At 50.3% G+C, this 20,185-nt stretch overlaps 1 protein-coding gene across 8 annotated transcripts; it reads right to left on the bottom strand.

The window, feature by feature from the left end:
* Positions 1 to 1,485: 1,485 nt before the first annotated feature.
* On the bottom strand, positions 1,486 to 20,185 carry GJC1 (gap junction protein gamma 1). Of its 8 annotated transcripts, none has more exons than XM_077315714.1 (2): positions 19,953 to 20,185; positions 1,486 to 3,053 (listed from the first exon to the last, which is right to left on the bottom strand). In XM_077315714.1, the coding sequence occupies exon 2, from the start codon at positions 3,032 to 3,034 to the stop codon at positions 1,853 to 1,855; it is 1,182 nt and encodes a 393-aa protein (XP_077171829.1). In that variant the 5' UTR covers positions 3,035 to 3,053; positions 19,953 to 20,185; the 3' UTR covers positions 1,486 to 1,852. The 8 variants fall into 8 exon arrangements, with proteins under 8 accessions (XP_077171829.1, XP_077171828.1, XP_077171831.1 ...); XM_077315713.1 differs by lacking the exon at positions 19,953 to 20,185 and adding an exon at positions 17,534 to 18,047; XM_077315716.1 differs by lacking the exon at positions 19,953 to 20,185 and adding an exon at positions 17,229 to 17,409.

Raw genomic sequence — 20,185 nt, 5'->3', positions numbered from 1 at the left:
CGAGGGGCACGGGGGGTGACCTCACAGCCTTCAAGAAGTGCCCATTTCAGGAGACTGGAAGTTCTCGAACGTGATCTGTCGCTCTGGAAATGATGCAATGACTAGTTTTATTCCCACGTTGTATAAATGAGTAGCCTCCCAGCGCTGAACAAGGCAAGTGGCTGGACACCTTATAGAACAAATAGAGCAAGAATGTCCACCCAACTTCCATAACTTAGAGGAAACCACAAAACCATCGTGAGAAACATCCCCTCTTCCCGTTGCAGGGGGAGGGGGAACCGGAGCAGCCGAGGCCAGAATCAATCCTAAATATTAGTTCAAACAAGAGCACGCATTACGTCAACCTTGCACGGTGGTTCCCACTCGCCTTGGCCAGAAAGTCAGCAAGCTCTGCATTCTGCAATGTCTAATTATAAATCTAAGTGAAAGACCAATGCAAATAAATTATTTTTGAGAGAGAAAGGGGAAACCATCCAGTAATTTCAGTACATGCATCTGTGCAGCAACAAAACAAAATATGCAGGCCACATAGCTGAAGAAACAGATATGGTAGAGGCATCTTTGCCTAAAGGCACTAAAATAAACACTGCAAGTTTTCAAAGTGCTTCAAGATCCTGCAACGCTGTCCCTGAATTTGTCCAAAACCAGAGGAACAAGCGGCTTTCTTCATATTCTCGTTTCCCTGGCTTGTGTATTCCTGTCGCTTTGGGGAAGGGCTTAGCGGCCTCCGCTGGCTAATTCCGTATTGCATCCTTTTATGTCTGTCACAAAGCCCTGCAAGTTAAATCTGCAGAGAAGCAGGCCAGACAGAAACTGGCGTAATATTGAATCAAACGCAAGGAGGAGGAAAACGTGTGTGGAACAGGAATCCCCACTGCACCCGGAAGCAACAGGAACACACAAGCAAGGGAAATTATTACGTGGAAAAGCCCAGAGACTGAAAGAACAAACCCAAGAAAGACTCAACCGAGCTCTGGGGACTTGGGAGAAACACTGCACTTTTCGAAGGCCTCACCCAAACTGGACCAATTTCCTTCTGTCAGCCCTTCGCTGCTATCACTGGTTGGACAATAACATCGAATTGATGAATTGCCATGATCTGTTATGTTGTCTGAATGCCCAGCTTTCAAGATTTAAAAAAAAAAATTCTAAAGCCATTTTTGTTGCAAAGATATAAGGGGAAAAGTGAGAGTAGTATTTCTCAAGACTGCATGGGAAGGAACGGGAGCTACAAGATGGCTTTCACCATTCTATCGACTGTGCAAGTGATCTGCTGAGAGGCCTGGACATTCGCAGTAGCTACAAAATTGACATGGAGAATATTCACAATATGAAGCTGGTCAAACAGGCAGCCATTGAGAAGCACCTTGGTGGGCCAGGCCCCCCCAAAATAACAAACTTTTTTTTTTTTACAATAATACCGAAAAGACTAAAGATGTCCCTAATAAAGTTAAAAAGTTGAGAAAACAAATTAATGAACATTCCTGAACTTATCCGCCTTGTTTGCTTTTAATACAAAAGAAAAAAGTGTAACTGGAGCGCTCCGATATACAAATACAAAAATTGTGCATAGTAAAATGTACCCTAAATCCTGTACATTACAGTGTAAACCGATTTTTTAAAAAAACAGCCTGGGTCTTCTCTTGGCCTGGAAGAAACCAGTATAAATGTTCTAGAAACGGGAGGATAAACGTTCCTCGCATCTGGCCGCCTGGATTGGCAGCCAAAGTCATCCCTGAAGTGAAACAAACCCAAATATTTATAGAACAAATGTCCTTGCGCGATAAGTTTGTGAGCAACCATAAACCACAGGGGGTGAAGTAGCGAGTCCTAAAGTCCGGGGCAGGCAGCGTCAAATCCAGACGGAGGTTTTCCCCTCCCCGGACCGGCTGCTCCCGTTGCTCTTGTTGGAGCCGGCTTTGGCCTTCTTCTCCTTGGAGCAGGCGGGATTGTTCTGGTTGTTGTAAGCCTGGATGGCGAGGTCAAGACGTTCCTGGGCCACTTTGATTTCTCGTTGGAGATTCTCCAGGTCCGCCGGAATGTTATCTTCGTTGCTGCCGTACTGCCGCTCTTGGGCGATGTTGGCCTTGTTTTGCTTGTAGGCCATTTTGGCGTTGGACAGTTCTGTGTACTGGATCTGGTCCGGTTTCACGGCGATGTTGTAGCCCGGAGGGGCGGACGGGGTGTTCCAGGTGAACGGGTAATTGTACGTCGCCGAGTCCTCCAGCTCCTTCTGCTTATTGTTCAGCGTGTCTCGGATGGTGCCGAAGCCCAAGTGGAACATCTCCCACACGTTCAGCAGTAAACACAAACAGCTCACGCCGTACATGATGAGCAGGAAGATGGTCTTCTCCGTGGGCCTGGAAATGAAGCAATCTATTTTGTGCGGACACGGATTCCGGCTGCAAATGAACTTCGGGCTGACCTCGAAGCCGAAGAGGAAGTACTGGCCTACGAGGAAGCCGATTTCAAACACAGTCCGGCTCAGGAGCTGGAAAATGTAAATCTTCATGAGCCCGTCCTCCCGGATTCGCTTCCTGCCGTCGTGCTTTACTTTGACGGGCGGCGGGTTCTCCTTGGTCTCCCGCTCGCTCTCTAACTCAATCTCTGGGTACATCATGGGGTCTTCCTCGTGGTCGTCCTCGGCCTCCTCTAAGCCGCGGTGCTGCCTCCAGCGCATGGGGAAGGGCTTGCTCCGGATCTTCCTCTCGGGGTCACCGTGGTCCACCATCCGGGCGATCTTGTGAATGGCGTAGCCCAGGTACATCACCGAGGGGGTGGAGACGAGGATTATCTGGAAGACCCAGAAGCGCACGTGGGAGAGCGGGGCGAAGGCATCGTAGCACACGTTCTCACAACCTGGCTGCTCCGTGTTGCACACAAACTTGCTCTGCTCGTCGTAGTAGATGGACTCCCCTCCCACGGCCGTGAGGACGATGCGGAAGACGATCAGCACGGTCAGCCAGATCTTCCCGACGAACGTGGAGTGGTTGTGGATTTCCTCGAGGAGTCGCGTTAAGAAACTCCAGCTCATGGTGCTTGGCGGCTAGAATCTAAAGCCGGGAAGGAAGAGAGGACAAGGAGGCTTTTAATAGCATCATGACCACAACACAACGAAGAATCCTGAGGAAGAGAATGGGGGATCTGGAGGGCAGGCCTCAGGAGGAAAGGCTGAGGGACGGGGAAGAGGAAAGGGAGAGGGGACGGGATGAATCTCTTCGAGGGCGGAAGGGAGCTGTTAGCCGCAGAGGGCGGAACTCACAATAATGCGTTTAAATTCTGGGCGGAAGTTGCCCACTGCGCATTAGGATTTCAAAACAAAATTACAGAAAGATTTGTTCGGTTCCCCTTCATAGATAGTTTGCAAGCAACAAAGGGGCAATTCTGTTCTTGCCCATGATTGGGGAGGGGCAGTCCGTAAATGAAATGATGAATAACAATATAGATGTCTCCAAGGCAGGACAGTGGAGTCAGATGCTCTGTGCGAGGTCAGAGGAAAAGCCTTCACAATATCCCAGAAACAGCAGGAAAGTCCGGGAATCTGAGTGTGTGTGTGTGGGGGGGGGGGCAGGACGGGAATCTGCTCTTTTCCAGGCTCTGACTGGGTTAAATGGGGAGGGGGGCGGGAGAGATGTGTGTGGGGGGAATAAAACGCCGCAAATAAAAATGACAATAAACGGAGCCTCTCTGAACTTCGTCTTTCCAAGAAGTCTGATAGGTTTGAAGCATGCAGGAAAAACATTCCTTCCGTATCCACCCCAGAGGCGACCCCGACTGCGGTCCCTTCAGAACTCAGAGGAAATGACACGACCTTTAAAAAGGCAGAAATATCTCGTTGGACGCAGGCCCGTCCTTGTCAAGGAAAATGCTTCCTTTGTGGCTGAGCTTCCCTATTCTCAGGCCTTCCCTGTGCAAAAGAGAGCCGCTTCCTCCAAAGAGCCAGACGGAAGATCCTGTCCAATACTTGGGGAATTCCTGGGATCGCTCTTTGTACTCTGAAACTCGGGTATTATTACTTAAGGGGAAGGGGATTGCCCAGCCTGAATGCATAACCATTGTACCCACTTGGCTACATATCTTATATTATTTTATGCTTCCTGTTTGTGAAACCCTGTGATAAGTAAATAATCCAGGCCCTGCCGGCTGATTCCGTTGCCGCTGCCTCCTTCAGAATAGGAACCATGCAAAATCCAGTCCTGTCTGGATGCAACCACCAATCTCCATTTCGAGAGGGCGAAACAACCTCTCTCCTTTCACGACCCTACGGCAATCGGGACCCTGATTGAGGAGAATGTCTGAGACTCAAAACATAACCAGAGAGTTGCTCGGGCTGCATCTGAACGCCTGCAGCACCCTGGACTATGAGCCATGCTTGGTTCACAAAGGCCACAAACCAAAACAAATGCACCCCACAGTGGGCAAGGGGGACATGGGGGGGGGACCAGCAGACTTTAAATAAGCGAGGGGTCTCGCAAGGGCGTCTTGCAGAGCTAATAAACCAGCCATTGTCTCACGAGGGAGACAAGCAGGCAGGGGCCCCATTCAATTACATCTTCCCAATTCAATTAGGGTCATTTACTTGGGCGGTTTCTGTGCCCAACAGACTCTAAAGATGGTGTGTTGCCTCCTTCTCGGAGACGCTAGCCCAGGAAGAGAAAACAGCGCTGGTGGTGGGGGCGGGGGGCGGGGGGCGGGGGGCGGGAGAGGGGGCAAGTCTCCCCCACCCCCCCAAATGCCATTCTGCCCAGATCTCAAGATCTGCAAAAAGCAACGTGCATCAGAGTCCCTTCCTGGAAAGGTCCACTAACGATTATTCTCACAAAGTCATAAAACATCATAAAGCAAAGCCACAAGAGGCCGGCCATGGCTTTGAAGGTGTGGAACATGAACCTGGGACGTTCGGCATGGGCAGGGCAGGCGTGGCCACCGAGCCAGATCCCCCCCTCCACCCCCGTTAAGGCAGTACCAAAACTGGCTAGCCCAACTGGTGGGACCCATTTCTGGGAAATGCTCCCCTGTGTTCATGTTCACTCAGCTCAGTGTCTGTACGCATCGTTTCACTTCTGTTTCTTTACTTCTCCTAGTGAGTTCCCTATGTTTCTCTATGCTCAGGGGACCTTCCCGCAGAGTTAAAGTATTTGTAAAATGTCCTGAAGAACAAAGTGAAACAAAACAAAATTTATAAAAGAACGCAGTGTCCGCGAAACCCAAAGAAAATTTTCATGCATGTGGATATCAAGTTTCTCTCTAGTCCTTCGGCTGGGAGAGAAACGACGAAAAACCAAGATCTAAAACAAGATCTATTTGTTCTTTCCAGGCGCTTCCCAGAACTTTGCCCTCAAACCAGAGCAACACCCCAAAAGACAAGCCGGACGTCACGTTGCGTTCATTTACGGCGTTCTCCTGCTTTTTGGGAGGAGTCTGGGGGAGAGGGCGAGGAAAGAGGGGGACTCCCACTGGACCAGGGGACCTGCTCACCCTGGCGGGGAGACGCCATTCAAACCGCTCACTTTCAAATCTGCGTGGCTGAATTCTAATTCAGAAATAAAATGCAAGTTCTACATGAATAACAACATGTTTTCCAAATAACGGCGCTGGGGGGAGACCTATTCAGCCCCTTCCTCGCCCCGGCCCATGTGACAGGGCTGGCAAACAGAAAGCAATTTTATTTTTAATCCGCGGACGTCAGGGTTGATCTGACGGCGACTACTCCAGAACTGCCTTGCTAGACAAGATGTCTTTTGCTCCGCTCGCCTCTTCTGGGCACTTTAATAGGGCGCTGCTGAATCGCCCTTCGCATCCTTCCCCCGAGAGTGGAAAAAGGAGTGTGAGATTATTCCATCCGTGCTGCATCTCATCAAGACCTCCGAAGCGCAGAAGGATCTGGGGGGCAGGGACAGACCCACAAGATGTTCCTTGCCTGTCAAAAGAATTAAGATTGTGTCTTCACCATCCTTCCTCTTAACGCAAACCCAGCCACTTGGAGGTTGTTAGGAAACGGGGGGAGAGAGAGAGAGGCATGTCCGGCACTTGAAATTCAAGGGGATATTTCTGTGCCCTCTGGACACCAAGAGGGAAGAAGCAGCCAAGATGGCATTTCATTTGCTGCCTGACCCCAAAGTGGCAATTGGGATTACCCTGGGCACGGGAGAAAGGGCCATGACAGCTGAGCGCTAGCCCATCTCTTCCTGTCCTCGGTCTCTCTTGCGATCGGACAATCGTCACTGAATCTGCACTGCGGTCAGATGGCCGTTCGGCCTCTTCTTAAAAGCCTCCCAAGGAGGGGAACCCACCACCTCCTGAGGAAGCCGGGAGCCCGAGGAACTATTGTAACCGTCAAGAACTTCTTCCGAATGTTTAGATTTTGAATTAATTTCCGTCTCAAGCCATTCAGTTCGATGACCGGAGGCAACAGAGACCAGCTCTGCTCCATCCTAGGGCAGCCCTTAATTTTTCCAACCTTAATGCAAACTACACAATTATCTCTCCTGAAATTCATCTTAGTTTTAGCTCAGTTTTCCAGCCTGTCCAGATCATCCTGTATTTTATGTCCTACATCTTTTACTATTTGAGTCTTTTACTATTTGAGCATAGTTTGAGTCCAGTGGCGCCTACAAAGTTTTGTTCAAGGTATAAACTTTTGTGTGCATGTATCTGACAAAAGTGTGGATGCACACGGAAGCTTATCCCTTGAATCAAACTTTGCTGATCTTGAAGGTGCCCCTGGACTCAAACTTCCTTGGAGTTCAGAGTCTGGTTTTGGACACCACAATTTAAGAAGGATGTTGACCACCCGGATCATATCCAGGGGAAGGAAGATGGTAAGGGGTACAGAGACCAAATCCTCTCAGGAAAGGCTGAAAGACCGGGGTATGTCTAGATGGGAAAGGAAGATGAAGAAGAAGAAGAGTTGGTTCTTAGATGCCGCTTTTCCCTACCTGAAGGAGGCTCAAAGCGGCTTACAGTCGCCTTCCCTTTCCTCTCCCCACAACAGACACCCTGTGAGGGAGGTGAGGCTGAGAGAGCCCTGAGATTACTGAAGAAGAAGAAGAGTTGGTTCTTATATGCCGCTTTTCCCTACCCGAAGGAGTCTCAAAGTGGCTTCCAGTCGCCTTCCCTTTCCTCTCCCCACAACAGACACCCTGTGAGGGAGGGGAGGCTGAGAGAGCCCTGAGATTACTGAAGAAGAAGAAGAGTTGGTTCTTATATGCCGCTTTTCCCTACCCGAAGGAGTCTCAAAGTGGCTTCCAGTCGCCTTCCCTTTCATCTCCCCACAACAGACACCCTGTGAGGTGGGTGAGGCTGAGAGAGCCCTGATCTTACTGCTTGGTCAGAATAGCTTTATCAGGGCAGTGGCAAGCCCAAGGTCACCCAGCTGGCTGCATGTGAAGGAGCAGGGAATCAAATTCAACTTGCCAGATTAGAAGTCCCTACTCCTGACCACACCACCAGTCTGGCTCTCTTGAAACCGTAGAGAGGTGATACAATATTCATCTTCAAGTATTTGAAGGACTATCATATAGCCCATTTCATTGCTGATACACTCCCCACGCCTCAATATATATCTGCATGGAAAAGTAATAGGGACTTCCTTAAAAAAAAAAAAGAAAACTGGGAATTTGGAGAGCCGGAGGCATATTTTAGCAGAACTGTGTCCTGATATAACAAGATTAAAGCGCCCGTTTAGAAAAACAAACCACAGAAACCTCTGCAGCAGGGAGAGGAAACGGCTGCTGTGGGGTGAGACCAGGAAAACCCAAACTTTTCCACCCACCTGACAGCCACCCAGCTCTCGCTAACTTCTTCCCCAAAAGTTTGGAGCAAAGAGAGTTTGAGGAAGGTTATAGAACACCTGGGGGGAGGTACACAAATGTACACAACCCCGTGCTGGAGTGGGGAAAACTCTCCTTCCCAATAGCAACCACCCTCTCTCTGCCTATATGGAATGGCTGGGGGGGGGTTCTGCTTCACTGCATCGGACGAGGAGCGCATGCACATGAAAGCTCACACCTTAACCTTGGCAGGTGGATGAGCAATAGGGTTAGAATCATAGAACAACAGAATTGGAAGGGACCTCCTGGGGCATCTAGTCCAACCCACTGCACTGTGCGGGACACTCACAATCCTATCAAAGAACTGCTGTGTCAAAAGAACTCTAAGAGAACTGCAACTGGCCCAAGGTCTCCCAGCGGGCTGCGTGTGGAGGAGTGGGGAATCAAACCCAGTTCTCCAGACAAGGGGCCTCCAGGTAAGAGTTCACAACTCTTAACCAATGCACACCATGCTGGGTGCAGCACTGAGTCACTGCAGAACGAAAGGAAAAAAATCTCAGCTGCTTCGAACTTTTCTGTTCGTCTACTGCTCCAGGTGGGGTCCACTTCCAGACACCCCTGCCCCCCCCAAACTCGCCCCCAAACGTATATAAACCCAGAAGAAGCGTCACTTTTTAATGCAAAATGCTGATGTCACCCAAAAGCCACGTCAGCATGCCAGGGTCATGGGGGGGGGGGAAACTAGGGTTTTGGGACAAAACTCTATGGGATGAAGCACATTTTACCGTAGAGCATTGACCCAAAGCCAGCGTGTCACCCCCGATGTGCCCATGTCACTTTTGGGTGATGCTGGCATTTCAGAAAAGCTCTCAAAAAGTGCCCCCCAGCCCCAGCCCCCTGCCCAGCTGGGCAATCCTAAACTCAACTTATACTTCCAGGGTCAAGAGAAGCAACTCTTTGCATTTAAAAGACACTTTAGGAATGTCTATTTTTAAGATGCTGGTTTCAAATCTTTTCCTCTCGAGAAACGCCTGGTTTGCCAAACGGCAAGAGCCTGCCGCTGAGGCCCCCGGCCCCTTGAAAGCCCACAGGGAAACGGCGGCGGAGGCAGGAGGGTTGCTTCCGCGAAAGCAGCCCTGGAAAGGAGGCAGGCGGGGCCATCTGTTTGCTTTTAAGCAAATAAAACAATTTGCAGCCCTGCGACTCCACAGGAAAATGCCTCCTGCTCTCAACTCCCCTGATTCAGATTTTCCATTGCATCGCAGCCGTCGCCATGCGCAGTCCCTCCCCTCCCCTCCCCACCCAGGCCTTCCCACTGATTTATAGCCTGGGAAGGAAAACCCACAAACCCACTGGGGGAGATGGGACCTGAGAAGCCGCAAGAAAGGGACTTGAAGTGGGGAGGAGGAAGCCGTGTAAATGGCCTCTGTCATCCAGATCTGGGCTGCAGTGGGGCAGTCTTCAAAGGGGCATTCTCTTCTGGGCATCTTCCAAAATTCAGGCCTATTCTGCACACATTGGATAATGCACTTTCAATGCACTTTAGACGCAGATTTTCCTGTTCTGCACAGCAAAATCCAGCTGCCAAAGCACTTCTACTGGACTGCATGTTAATCTAAACTGCTAATAGGTTTATATTATTGGATTGTATTAATGTTTTATTGTTGTTTTAATGACTGTAATTACAGTTATTCATAAGCACTGCCCTGAGTCAGCCTCAGCAGGCTGGTTTAGAAATCCAATAGTAATAATAATAATTTACTTTAAAAATGTACTTAAGTCAATTTATTACAAATGAGAAAACTAGGTAGCTTGGGGAAAATGGAAAGAACCTCCTACAAAGAAGGAATTAGTTCGTTTCTTGTTAAGGCTGCATTAAGCCAAAATGCTTTCTAGAAACTGCTCAGTCCAAAGAGTCTTTTGCAAGATCATCTACCGTGACATCAGATCATGAAAATTGTAGACCTTTGCACTGCAATCTCCCCAGGAAAATGTTTACTGTTTAAATTTCTAATTCTGCACACAATTAACATGACAAACTGCATTTAGAAGTTAAAATATACTCATTATCTCTGTGGAAAAGTCTTTAACGTTACAACTACATAAACGCAGGAGTGGACAAACCAACCAAACATTTGGGGGCTAAGGGTATGTAGATTATTTCATGATATTCCCAAATCCCAATAGTGGTATGGTCTTTGAACTTGGTAAACATTCGGGAATGCCGCCTCTTTTGGCTCCATTATAGACTAGTCCTCTATTTATCCATCAGACAAACAGGGGACTTTTGGGGAGCAATGAATCAAATCTCCTAAGAAAGATTTCTTCTTTTTGAATTCGTGAGATGCGCTCAAGTAGCAGACTGCAACTCACTTGGGGTATATTTGCAATTTCACCAGTAGAGCATGAGGGCATTTACACTTTCCAATCCCATGGAAATGCCCATCCAGATAATTTTATACACTCACTAAACTATAAACTCTGCATTTTATGTTGCTAAAGCAACACAAGACATTTAGGTCCGATGGGAATGCAAGAATTGTATATTTCAGTTTTCCCCGAAATTATGAGAGGCAGAAACCCCAATGGCTTCTACATCTCTGCTTTCCGGCAGCGTGATCATAAATGCAAGATGATGAAAACTTTGATCCATAACCCCCGCTAGCTCACAAAACCCCAAGAAGAGATCTCACAGGGGCTCCACCCGGACATTCATGCGCTCTCTCTCGACTGGAGCACCCACGCAAGGAGCAGGCTGACGATCCATATATGGAAGATTATCTCATAACAGGAACAATAATAATCTTTCAGAACATTTTGGGCTGGAGAACGGCCAACAGGCAACTACTGTGCACAAAGTTTAGTCTAGTCCTCCGAGGGCTTTTGGGGGGAGTGTTTGGAGCATTCCTGAACACCCCCCCCCCGTCAGTTCTATTTATGAAAATTTGTAAATAAATCAAACTCTCTCCAATCTCCGCAACTCCCAAAGACAACCCAAAAGAGTGGACCAACAAAATGCTCTCCAGAGCGCTCCCACATGAGCTACGTGTCATGCAACCGCATCTGGCTTCGTTTGCCCCGCTAGCGTCCCGTGTAAACGTTTCGGCCTGTTTTGAACGTATGAAATTCACTTGGCTCTTCTACTGTTTTTCTACCTGCATTTTCGTGGTTGGGCGGCCATGTTGGCCGGAAGCAGTTTGAGTCCCACGACAGCTTCAAGACCCTCGAGGTTTTATTCAAGGGGTGAGCTTTTGTGTCCACGCACACGGGAGCTTATACCAGGAATCCACGGCTCTGGTAGAACTGTTCTGACCGAGCAGGAATATCAGGGCTCTCTCAGCCTCACCCACCTCACAGGGTGTCTGTTGTGGGGAGAGGAATGGGAAGGCGACTGTAAGCCGCTTTGAGACTCCTTCCGGTAGGGAAAAGCGGCATATAACTCTTTTTCTTCTTCTGGGTCTTCAAGGTGCCCCCAGACTCAGACTGGCTTGCTGATTTTGCACCTTTCTCCTTCCTTCCCTGCTGTTTATTGGATTCATCTGAAAATTCACAAGAAGAAGGTGGGAGAGGAGACACTTTACCTTAAACGTCCTTATTTTTAGACGGCAGTTAACGCGAGGAGGCCGAAAATACAGACAGGGCTGCCGACCCTCTTCCAAGGCAAGACCAGGAATTGTCCCCTATCCACCTAGAAGCAAAGGGATGCCTTTCAGCTACCCAAACTGTCAATCACGGCCGAGTTGTCTCTCATTGGCTGGCCTGGGAAGACAAAATGGGCCTTGTCCCACTATAGAAGCAGACACCAGGTTGTGCATTTTGTCTGTTCTCCCCAGGTGGAGGAACCTGCTTTGAAAATGCAAAAATCCCGGCCGGGCAATGGGGCAAACGGGTCCCGGGTGGGAAGCCGACAAGTCTTGCAGCTGTAAAACAGGCTTACTTCCTATAACAGGGGTAGTCAAACTGCGGCCCTCCAGATGTCCATGGACTACAATTCCCAGAAGCCCCTGCCAGCATTCACTGGCAGGGGTTTCTGGGAATTGTAGTCCATGGACATCTGGAGGGCCGCAGTTTGACTACCCCTGTCCTATAAGAAAACAAGGGTTTCATACATCCCAGTTCTTCGCCAACCTTCCTGCTTTCCAAAACCAGTAGCACAATGAGCACCTAACAACTTTCCCCTGAATTCCCAGAAGACAAACCTTCCCCTCTCTGACTAATCTGGGGCCATTTTTAGCTGCACAAAAGTGTCTCAGTCTACAAGCCTGATGAATCAACCGAATGTCCTTGCCCCAGTCACATCCGTGGCATCTGCCCTTCCACCACCCCCGTCCAAAAGTTCCAATAGGTACGGGGTCGGGGTGGGTGGGGGAGCCGGTCTTACTGGGAGCCGGTCTTACAGGACAGGCAGTGGGGCCTACGCAAACAGTTCTCCCACCACACCTCTGAGGGGCTTTCATAATTTCCCCTCCTGAAACAGGAATCCAATTTCATTCACTCTTGCCTAATTAAGTGGGCCCCAGAACATGCAGCAGTCACCTCCGAAATAGATTTCTGCAACGTGCTCTATGCAGGCCTAACCTTATCCCTGCTCCGGAAAATACCTCGGGAACAGAACGCAGCAGCCAGAGACCCCCACGGGGACACCCTGGAGGACCCACGTCCGGGCCATGCTCCAACAGCTGGCTACCGGTTGAATTCTGGATCGGGCTTAAGGTTTTGGTAATCACCTTCAAGGTCATGCACAGCCTGGGCCCTGCGTACTTGGGAGACTGCCTCTCCGCTGACACTCTACATTCCTCAAACACCAACAAACTGGCGATCCCTGACCCCAAAGAGGCACGCCTGGCCTCAACCAAAACCGGGGCCTTCTCCACCCTGGCCCCGCTTGGTGGAACGAGCTCCCAGACGAGATCAGGGCCCTGCAGGAACTAAAGCAGTTCCGCAGGCCCTGCGACATGGAGCTCTTCCGCCAAGCCCTGGTTGAGGCCAGCGGAACAAAGCCCCCTCCCAATCACCAGCCCTGCCCCACGGCGACATGGATCAGCGCCTGACCGGCCATGCATAAAACGCAGCAACACTCACAGGCGAGCGGCCAAGGGTGCACACGGCGAATGGTTAAACTGTTGATTTAGTCTGCGCTGTACAGTTACGTCCCAAGCGTTACGAGTTCAAACTGTTCTTGCGTTCTGTGTTCTCTGTACTAGGAGTTGCGAGCTATAAACTTTGGTTTGTAAACCGCCCTGAGCCTGAAGCTGAGAAGTGCAACAAAACAAGCAAGCAGACAAATAAACAAACAACATGACTTTGAAACTTACAAGCCCAAATTTCAAAGCCTGATATTGAAAGAACTGCTTCCTGCTGAATGACGACATCTGAAAGCAAAGCCGCTCTTCAGAAAGCCGGTCTGGATTTCCTGGGAATCGTGCGCACCCAACAACCCACAGCCTTTGCAGAGAGAGAGACACCTTCCCAATTTCCCCTCCCAGGATAGCCCACTGGCACCCCTTTCCCACCCCTCAATTTTGCCCTTGCAAATCAGCAGGATTTTGGGGACAGGATAAGAACCAAGTGAAAGGTCTGCAGTGAGAGGAGGGAAAATAGAAACAGCGCAGGCTGAAGTGCCTCTTACAAAGACCCCCTTCTTGCAAAGGCTGGTCTTCGGAGCCGTACAGCCGGACGCATGCCAGTGCCGTCCCTTGCGCTTTCATGTTCAAATGAGGCGACGCAGGGGCACCAGACGGCCTCCGGGCATTCCACGCGGAGAAGTCACCCCTCTTATAAAGAAGGCCGCTTCTGGAAACGCGGGGAGGGACCGGGAGGGGAAGGCAGCCGGGGATAATGGGCCATTCATCAGGAAAGGGGAAGAGACCGGGCTGCTGCCCCAACACCCCAGTGCCCCGTCAAGTGGGTTCAAGCTGCCCGTTTGCAAACAAAGGGCCATTCACACACACACACCCCCAAGAGCACTTCCCTGCACCATGCGCATAACTTCAGAGAGCAGCTCTCTCGGTCTGCTGCAGAACAGTTAGATGGAGCTCACATGCACCTCGGAGAGAAACAAGAGCCTCAGGGACGATGCTTTTGGCGGCCAAAACTCCCTTCATCAGATACAAGTGGAAAGGGAGATCTGGGTCTTTATATCCCATTCGGAAGGCGGGAGAGGGGTGAATGCCTCAGGAGGCTGGCCGTGTTGGTCTAAAGCGGAGGAACAAAGTTTTCAGTCCAGGGGCCCCTTGAAGACCTTCAAAGTTTGATGCTGGGTCGAAATTTGTGTACCCAGGCATGCTTCTTCCGGTAAAGAATATTTGTCAAGGATGCAACGGTGCTGTGCACATCCCAGTCGGCCTGAGAGAAGCAGGCGGGAAATAACCACAGGAAGAAAATTGGAGAGAGCCAGTGTGGCAGCCTCTAAGCTGGAGAACTGGGTTTAATTCCCCACTCCTTCCCATGCAGCCTGCTGGGTGACCTGGGGACAGTCCCAGTTCTCCCAGAGCTCTCTCAGCCCCTCCTGCCTCACAGGGTGTCTGTAGCAGGGAGAGGGTGGGAAAGGGGTTTTTGGAAGCCGCTTTATGGTTCTTCCGGTTGGTAAAAGGCAGGGTATCAAAACTTGAATTTGTCAATCTCACGCTGCAGTTTCCATTTGAAATGTCTTTGCTTGAGGACTGCAGGCAGGGCGGAAGACTGGCAGCTCGACGGAGGGAGGGCAGGCAACAGAACTGAGACCGTGTTAGCGTTGCTGATCCTACACACACTTACTCGCAAGTAACACTTCATCCTTGTCTTGGAAACCCTACATGAGGAGTGGCCAAGCAGAGGCTCTCCAGATACACGCTGGCAGGGGCTCATGGGAATTTGTAGTCCACGGTTATCTGGAGAGCTGCCGTTTGGCTGCCCCTCCACCGGATGCTTGTTAACATTGCATTTTGCCCCCTGCTCCTCAGGTCACAAGCCCAGCCTCCAAACCAGGTCTCCTTTCCCTGTCCTCACAGGGCTTGATCCACAAACACACCTCTGCGGTCCCTCTCTCTTCCAAGGGCATTCCACACACACACACCATGCACAGTTCCCATGAGTCCCTGCCAGCACATGTTCTTAGCATGTCCATTATCCCACCCTGGCCTGATATCTGAATCTCTTTGCTTGTAACAGCTGAGATTCTGAAAGATTCTGAGAAGAAATTCTGAGAGGGAGGAAATGGGCGGAGCCAATGGTTCAGCTCCTCCCCTCCCAATCCTTTTCCACTGTGTGTGAATTCAACAAGGCTGCCACAAACCAGATATATCAGGGGTAGTCAAACTGCGGCCCTCCAGATGTCCATGGACTACAATTCCCAGGAGCCCCTGCCAGCATTCACGAATGCTGGCAGGGGCTCCTGGGAATTGTAGTCCATGGACATCTGGAGGGCCGCAGTTTGACTACCCCTGATAGATGAACAGAAAACTACTCTGTCCTCCTGACTCCTCCCCAGGTTAGTTAATTTTTGACCCCCCCCCCCCCCAAACAGGAGTAACCCCTCCAAGGCTATAGAGTCACCCTGGATTAACATGTATCATCTAGGTTACAAGCCCAAACAACCCAATGAAATGGGTCATTCCTGTTTTCTAGGCATTGTGCGTAAGACGGCCAAGGTCTCACCATCAGGGGTCGATTTCGAGTCTATGTGACTCTTGCCTGCGTACGTACGTCCTCTTTGGAATTTCTGCTTAGATGACCACAAACCGCCCATCACACTGCAGGGCTGTATCCAGCGATGCATGAGCAGGGAAGGAGCACGCACCGGGTGCCGTTCTGCCTGCGCAAGCAGGAGCTCAGCAGCTGCAGAGCTCCCGTGTCAGTTTTGAACAATAAGTGGATCGGCGGAAAGTCCAGCGGGGGATTCCCACATTGAAACCACACAGATAGAGCTGCTTTCTCTTAACGGAAGCAGGCAGCAAGGACCAGCTCTACCCCTGCCACTGGTGCAAGGCCTGTGGACGCACTGAGGTCTCCTGGCGGATCCTGCCCAAACAATCTCTTCTTCCATCCAACCTGGAAGACACCTGAAGATATTTTACCCTTTCAGGTGAGACGGATCTTTTTACTCACCCCTTTAAACACTGTGTTATGAAGAAGAGCTGGGTTTTTATACTCTGCTTTTCACCAGAAGGACACCCGCAGTGGCTTCCAAACACCCTTCCCTTCCTTTCCCCACAATCTAACCCATGAAGTAGGTGGGGCCGAGAGAGCTCTAACAGAACTGCTCTGCAAGAGCGGCCTTAAGAGAACTGTGGTTAGCCCAAGGTTATCTAACTGGCTGGAAGTGGAGGATCGGGGAATCAAACCCGGTTCTCCAGATTAGAGTTTGCCACTATTAACCACTACACCATGCTAGCTCTCAGAACAAGTGACAAAATCCGTCTAATGAACAGGAAAACCCCACAATCACTTCCTTGTGTGGTCTTGACTGGTTATATCAATGTCCTCTGATTGATATAATTCTTGTAATAGGCGCACTGCTATTAAAATGTACTAGTCCCATTCTCTGATGATTTGAACCTTGGATTTTGAATTGTGTCTCAGTGTATGATGGATGTCCCTGAACATTTGCCCTGGATCCAGCCTGAGTTGCTCCAACAAGCTGTTTTTTATGGACTTGTGATTTTTACGGACTGTTTCGCTGAGAAATTGAGAAGAGCCTCCTCCGTTGGAGGAATTACTTCTTGCTGAAGGAGAAGTCTCAGCCAACCGCGCCTAACATTCGAGAGGGGAGAATGAACTCCGGGTCGAGGCGGAAGTGTTTACAAGTCATCTATCATGTTGGGAATAGTTTCAGAGTCGTCAGACAATGAGCAGACAACAGAGGAGACGGGAACATTTTGTAGAACTGAAAACCAAGTGTTAACTAGAAACCCTGAAGCACTAAGCATGCGTACAGCGCCCAATCTAAAAAAAGACTTAACCTACACAGAATATAACCAAAACACAGTAAACTTCACGTTAACTCAAAGCACCCGTAGCCAGGAATTTGAAAGAACTCCCCGTGATTCTCATTACGAACTCCGCTAAGTGGAGAAAATTATTTGGGATCACGCAGTTTGTTCTCCCTTTCCCTCCTACGTTTACCCTTTACATCCTGACACTGTTGTCCCTGTGTGTGCCATACAGAGCATCCCACAAATGATTTCTTATCTAGAGAGGCAAAGCGAAACAAACAGACTGGTCGGAGACTTGTGCATGTGAAGAAGAGACAGGAGAGGGAAAAGAGAGAGAAAGAGAACCCCTGAGTCCCAGCAACACCTCCCAGCTGGGCTTTCGAGTCCGTTTATCCGATCCTCTCCAAGCAACAAATATGCATGATTCTCAATTTCAGCTTGTCCAGTGCTTGCCCTTCCTTGCAACCCTGGTTGCCTATGCTCTGCAAAGTCTGGACAGATTTCCAATTTAGCCCTGTCAGCATCTCACCCAGTTTCCAATCACCTGGAATTCAGAAGGCTGAAAGGCAGCGATGTAATATATATATATCCTTTCCCTGGAATTCGATTAATGATTTTGTACCCGACGGCTCCGGTCAGAAACATCCAGGGCAACCTCCGGCCCTCCAGCTTGAGAAGGCAGAACATCCATTCTCAACATTCATTCCCTTCCCCAAAACTTCTCCTCTGCCTTCAGTGCCCGAACTCACGCCAACGACTTCAGAGTTCCCCCCCCCAAACCAGATGTTTCTTCTCTTCCCTTCCCTTCAAGCAGCCAGCTGTGTGCACGCATCTCCTGCGGATACTTACGGTTCCCAGGGATTTCCACCAGGAGGGGAGAAAACCGACCGAGCTGGAGGAGACATCAAGAGACACGAGACGAAAAACGGTAACAAAGCAGGGATAGGTCAGCCAGAGCAGCCCAACTACCACTGGGGCCACAGATGTCCAGGCGGCGACCCGACACCATCGTCACCGTGAGAAAACAAGTTTTGACAGCCGAGGAAAGACGTCCCGATGCTCCTATTGTCTGAGCCAGCCTGCCCGGCCCCTTTCTCCTCCCCCTGTTACGATGCACAAGCATTATATGCATCGCGAGCTCTCGGCGGGGAACACGAGGGTCTCCTTTCATGGCCGAGGTTTATGCATGGCAAGAACAAGCGGTCCAATGCCACGGCAGCCTCGGCCTCCCCTCCCCTCTCGGGCAAGCTGGTTATTTTATTAAAAATACTTTCCGCAACGGAAGGTCCATCTTCGCGTCCCCCCTCCCCCCTGGTGGTTCAAGAGCAGTCCTGGAAGGAAGCACATCAGGAGACGGCTGGAGGGAAAGACGTCCGCTGGAACAAAGGCTCGTATTGACCAAGACGATGGAATTTACTTTCTGGTGGAAATATCTGTCTCTTGGCCAGAAACCCTTCCGAAAACTCAGCCCTACGAGGAGCCAAATAGCCCCAGCGGCCTAAGCCACACTGACCCCTTAGCCGGCTCTAGAAAATAAAGCCGCCACTTTCATGCCTTGTCCAGTGGCGTCGGTACCAACTTATCCAAGGGCTTTTTTAGATTGATCCAAAGGACCACCTAAGTCGGAAACAGAGGGAACAGAAGGGCGACCCTGGGGAGGTCTACGCAGGGGTCTCCCCCCCCCCAAGAAACTGTTGTTAGGATTCCAATAGAAATGACTGGACATGCCCAATTTTCCAAATCAAAGGGCTTCAACATGCTCTACTCCAAAATTTGGTCCTTTTCCCAATTTCCTCTGCTTTTCACGGATTCCCTGTTCTCCTGTGTAAAAATCGACATGGGCGTACAATGCAGTATGATAACCCCAAACAAGTGTCAACGGCACGGCTATGCGCTAAGAATCTGTGGCTTCCCCACTACACAGGAGAACGGTGATCAATCTCTAGGGCACTGCAGCTCTGTCTACGTGCCACCACTAAGCCCCACAGATCCACGGACCGCCGTGGATGCTAATCGTTCTTGGAAGTTGGCTGGCACCCACACAGATACATGTCGGTTGTGTCTTCCCTTGACAATAGCCAGGGAGGATCAACAACTGCTGTTCTGAAACGTTATTACACACAAAACAGGAGGTTTCCTAAGAGATCCAAGTTTTAAAACGATATCAAAGCAAGGCCGAACTCCCTGGCTAGATTGCTTTTTTATGCTTTGTGTTGATGCTTGTAATTATGTGTCAGACTGAAATGGCTTCTGACCACAGACAATAAACTTTATCAGACTGTAGTAATCATTCTGAAATTTAGCAGCTCTGCCAATACACGGTTTGTGAAGGGCCAGGCAGAGTGGGAAGAAGAAGAGCTGGTTTTTTTTTTAATACTCCACTTTTCACTACCTGAAGGAGTCTCAAAATGGCTTTCAGTCGCCATCCCTTCTTCTCCCTACAACAGACACCCTGTGAGGGAAGGGAGGCTGAGAGAGCTCAGAAAGAGCTGGGACTAGTCCATAGTCACCCACCAGGCCTCACGTGTCTCTAAGCGGCTTCCAATCGCCTTCACTTCCTTTCCCATCGGTCAACAGCAGGTGTGGTAGGTGAGACGGAGAGAGCTCTGAGAGAACTGTGACTTGCCCAAGGTCACCCATCCAAGGCTAAGACGACAGGATTAAGTTTATTGTCTGTGGCCCAAGGCTGTTACAATCTGACACATGTCACCGTGTATTGGAACTTACTTCTGAGTAAACCTGCAGACAATTGCAGGGCCAGCTACTAAGCAGGCCCTGAACCTTATACCCTGGAGGCAGATAACTGGGAGGGCAGCTCCTGCCTTCCTGCCTGCTGGAACATCCTGGACCCAGCAGCACTTTAATGCAACCAAGCAAGCTTCTTTTTTCTTAGTTAGAGAAACTGCCTTTATTATTATTATTATTATTATTATTATTAGATTTATAGCCTGCCACTCCCTTGCAGCCTCTGAGGACCCGGGTTCAAATCCCACTCACCTTGCAGAATTATCAGGCCTCAGCTGGAAGGCTGGAGCAACAAACTGGAGCAGATGGGGAAAGAGAATCAGAGGAGAGTGGGCAGCGGGACCCACCGGGGATGTGGGAGACTGGGCCTGGAAGCCCCCTCCCCCCTTGGAGGACCCCTGGAAACAGCCTCAAGCCACTGCAAACTCTGGGGGACCCCGTGGGGGTTTTAGGGAACGGGGGCTCCAGCGGGGCCTAGTGCTCCCCAGGTTTTCCCCGAGGGGCCCAAGGAGGCCTCTCCTACCTTGCAGGGCGGTGGTGAGGACGGCAGAGAGCAGCGCTGGCTGGAGCGCAGAGAGGCCAGTCTAGACGCCCTCGGGAGCCCACCCCGACTGGCTCCACGTGCGAGTCTCGCCGAGAGGGTGGCCCGGGGGGAGCTCCAATGCGCCTCCCGCCGGCCATGTGCCAGGGGGCGGAGGGGGATGTGCGGCGGCATGCGCGGCGACGCCCCTTGCCTCCCCCCGGCCGGCCCCTTGG

The sequence above is a fragment of the Paroedura picta genome, chromosome 16, assembly GCF_049243985.1.
Source record: "Paroedura picta isolate Pp20150507F chromosome 16, Ppicta_v3.0, whole genome shotgun sequence".
Classification (NCBI taxonomy): Eukaryota; Metazoa; Chordata; class Lepidosauria; order Squamata; family Gekkonidae; genus Paroedura; species Paroedura picta.
Note: the sequence above shows the minus strand (reverse complement) of the source record. Positions and strands in the feature narration are given on the sequence as shown.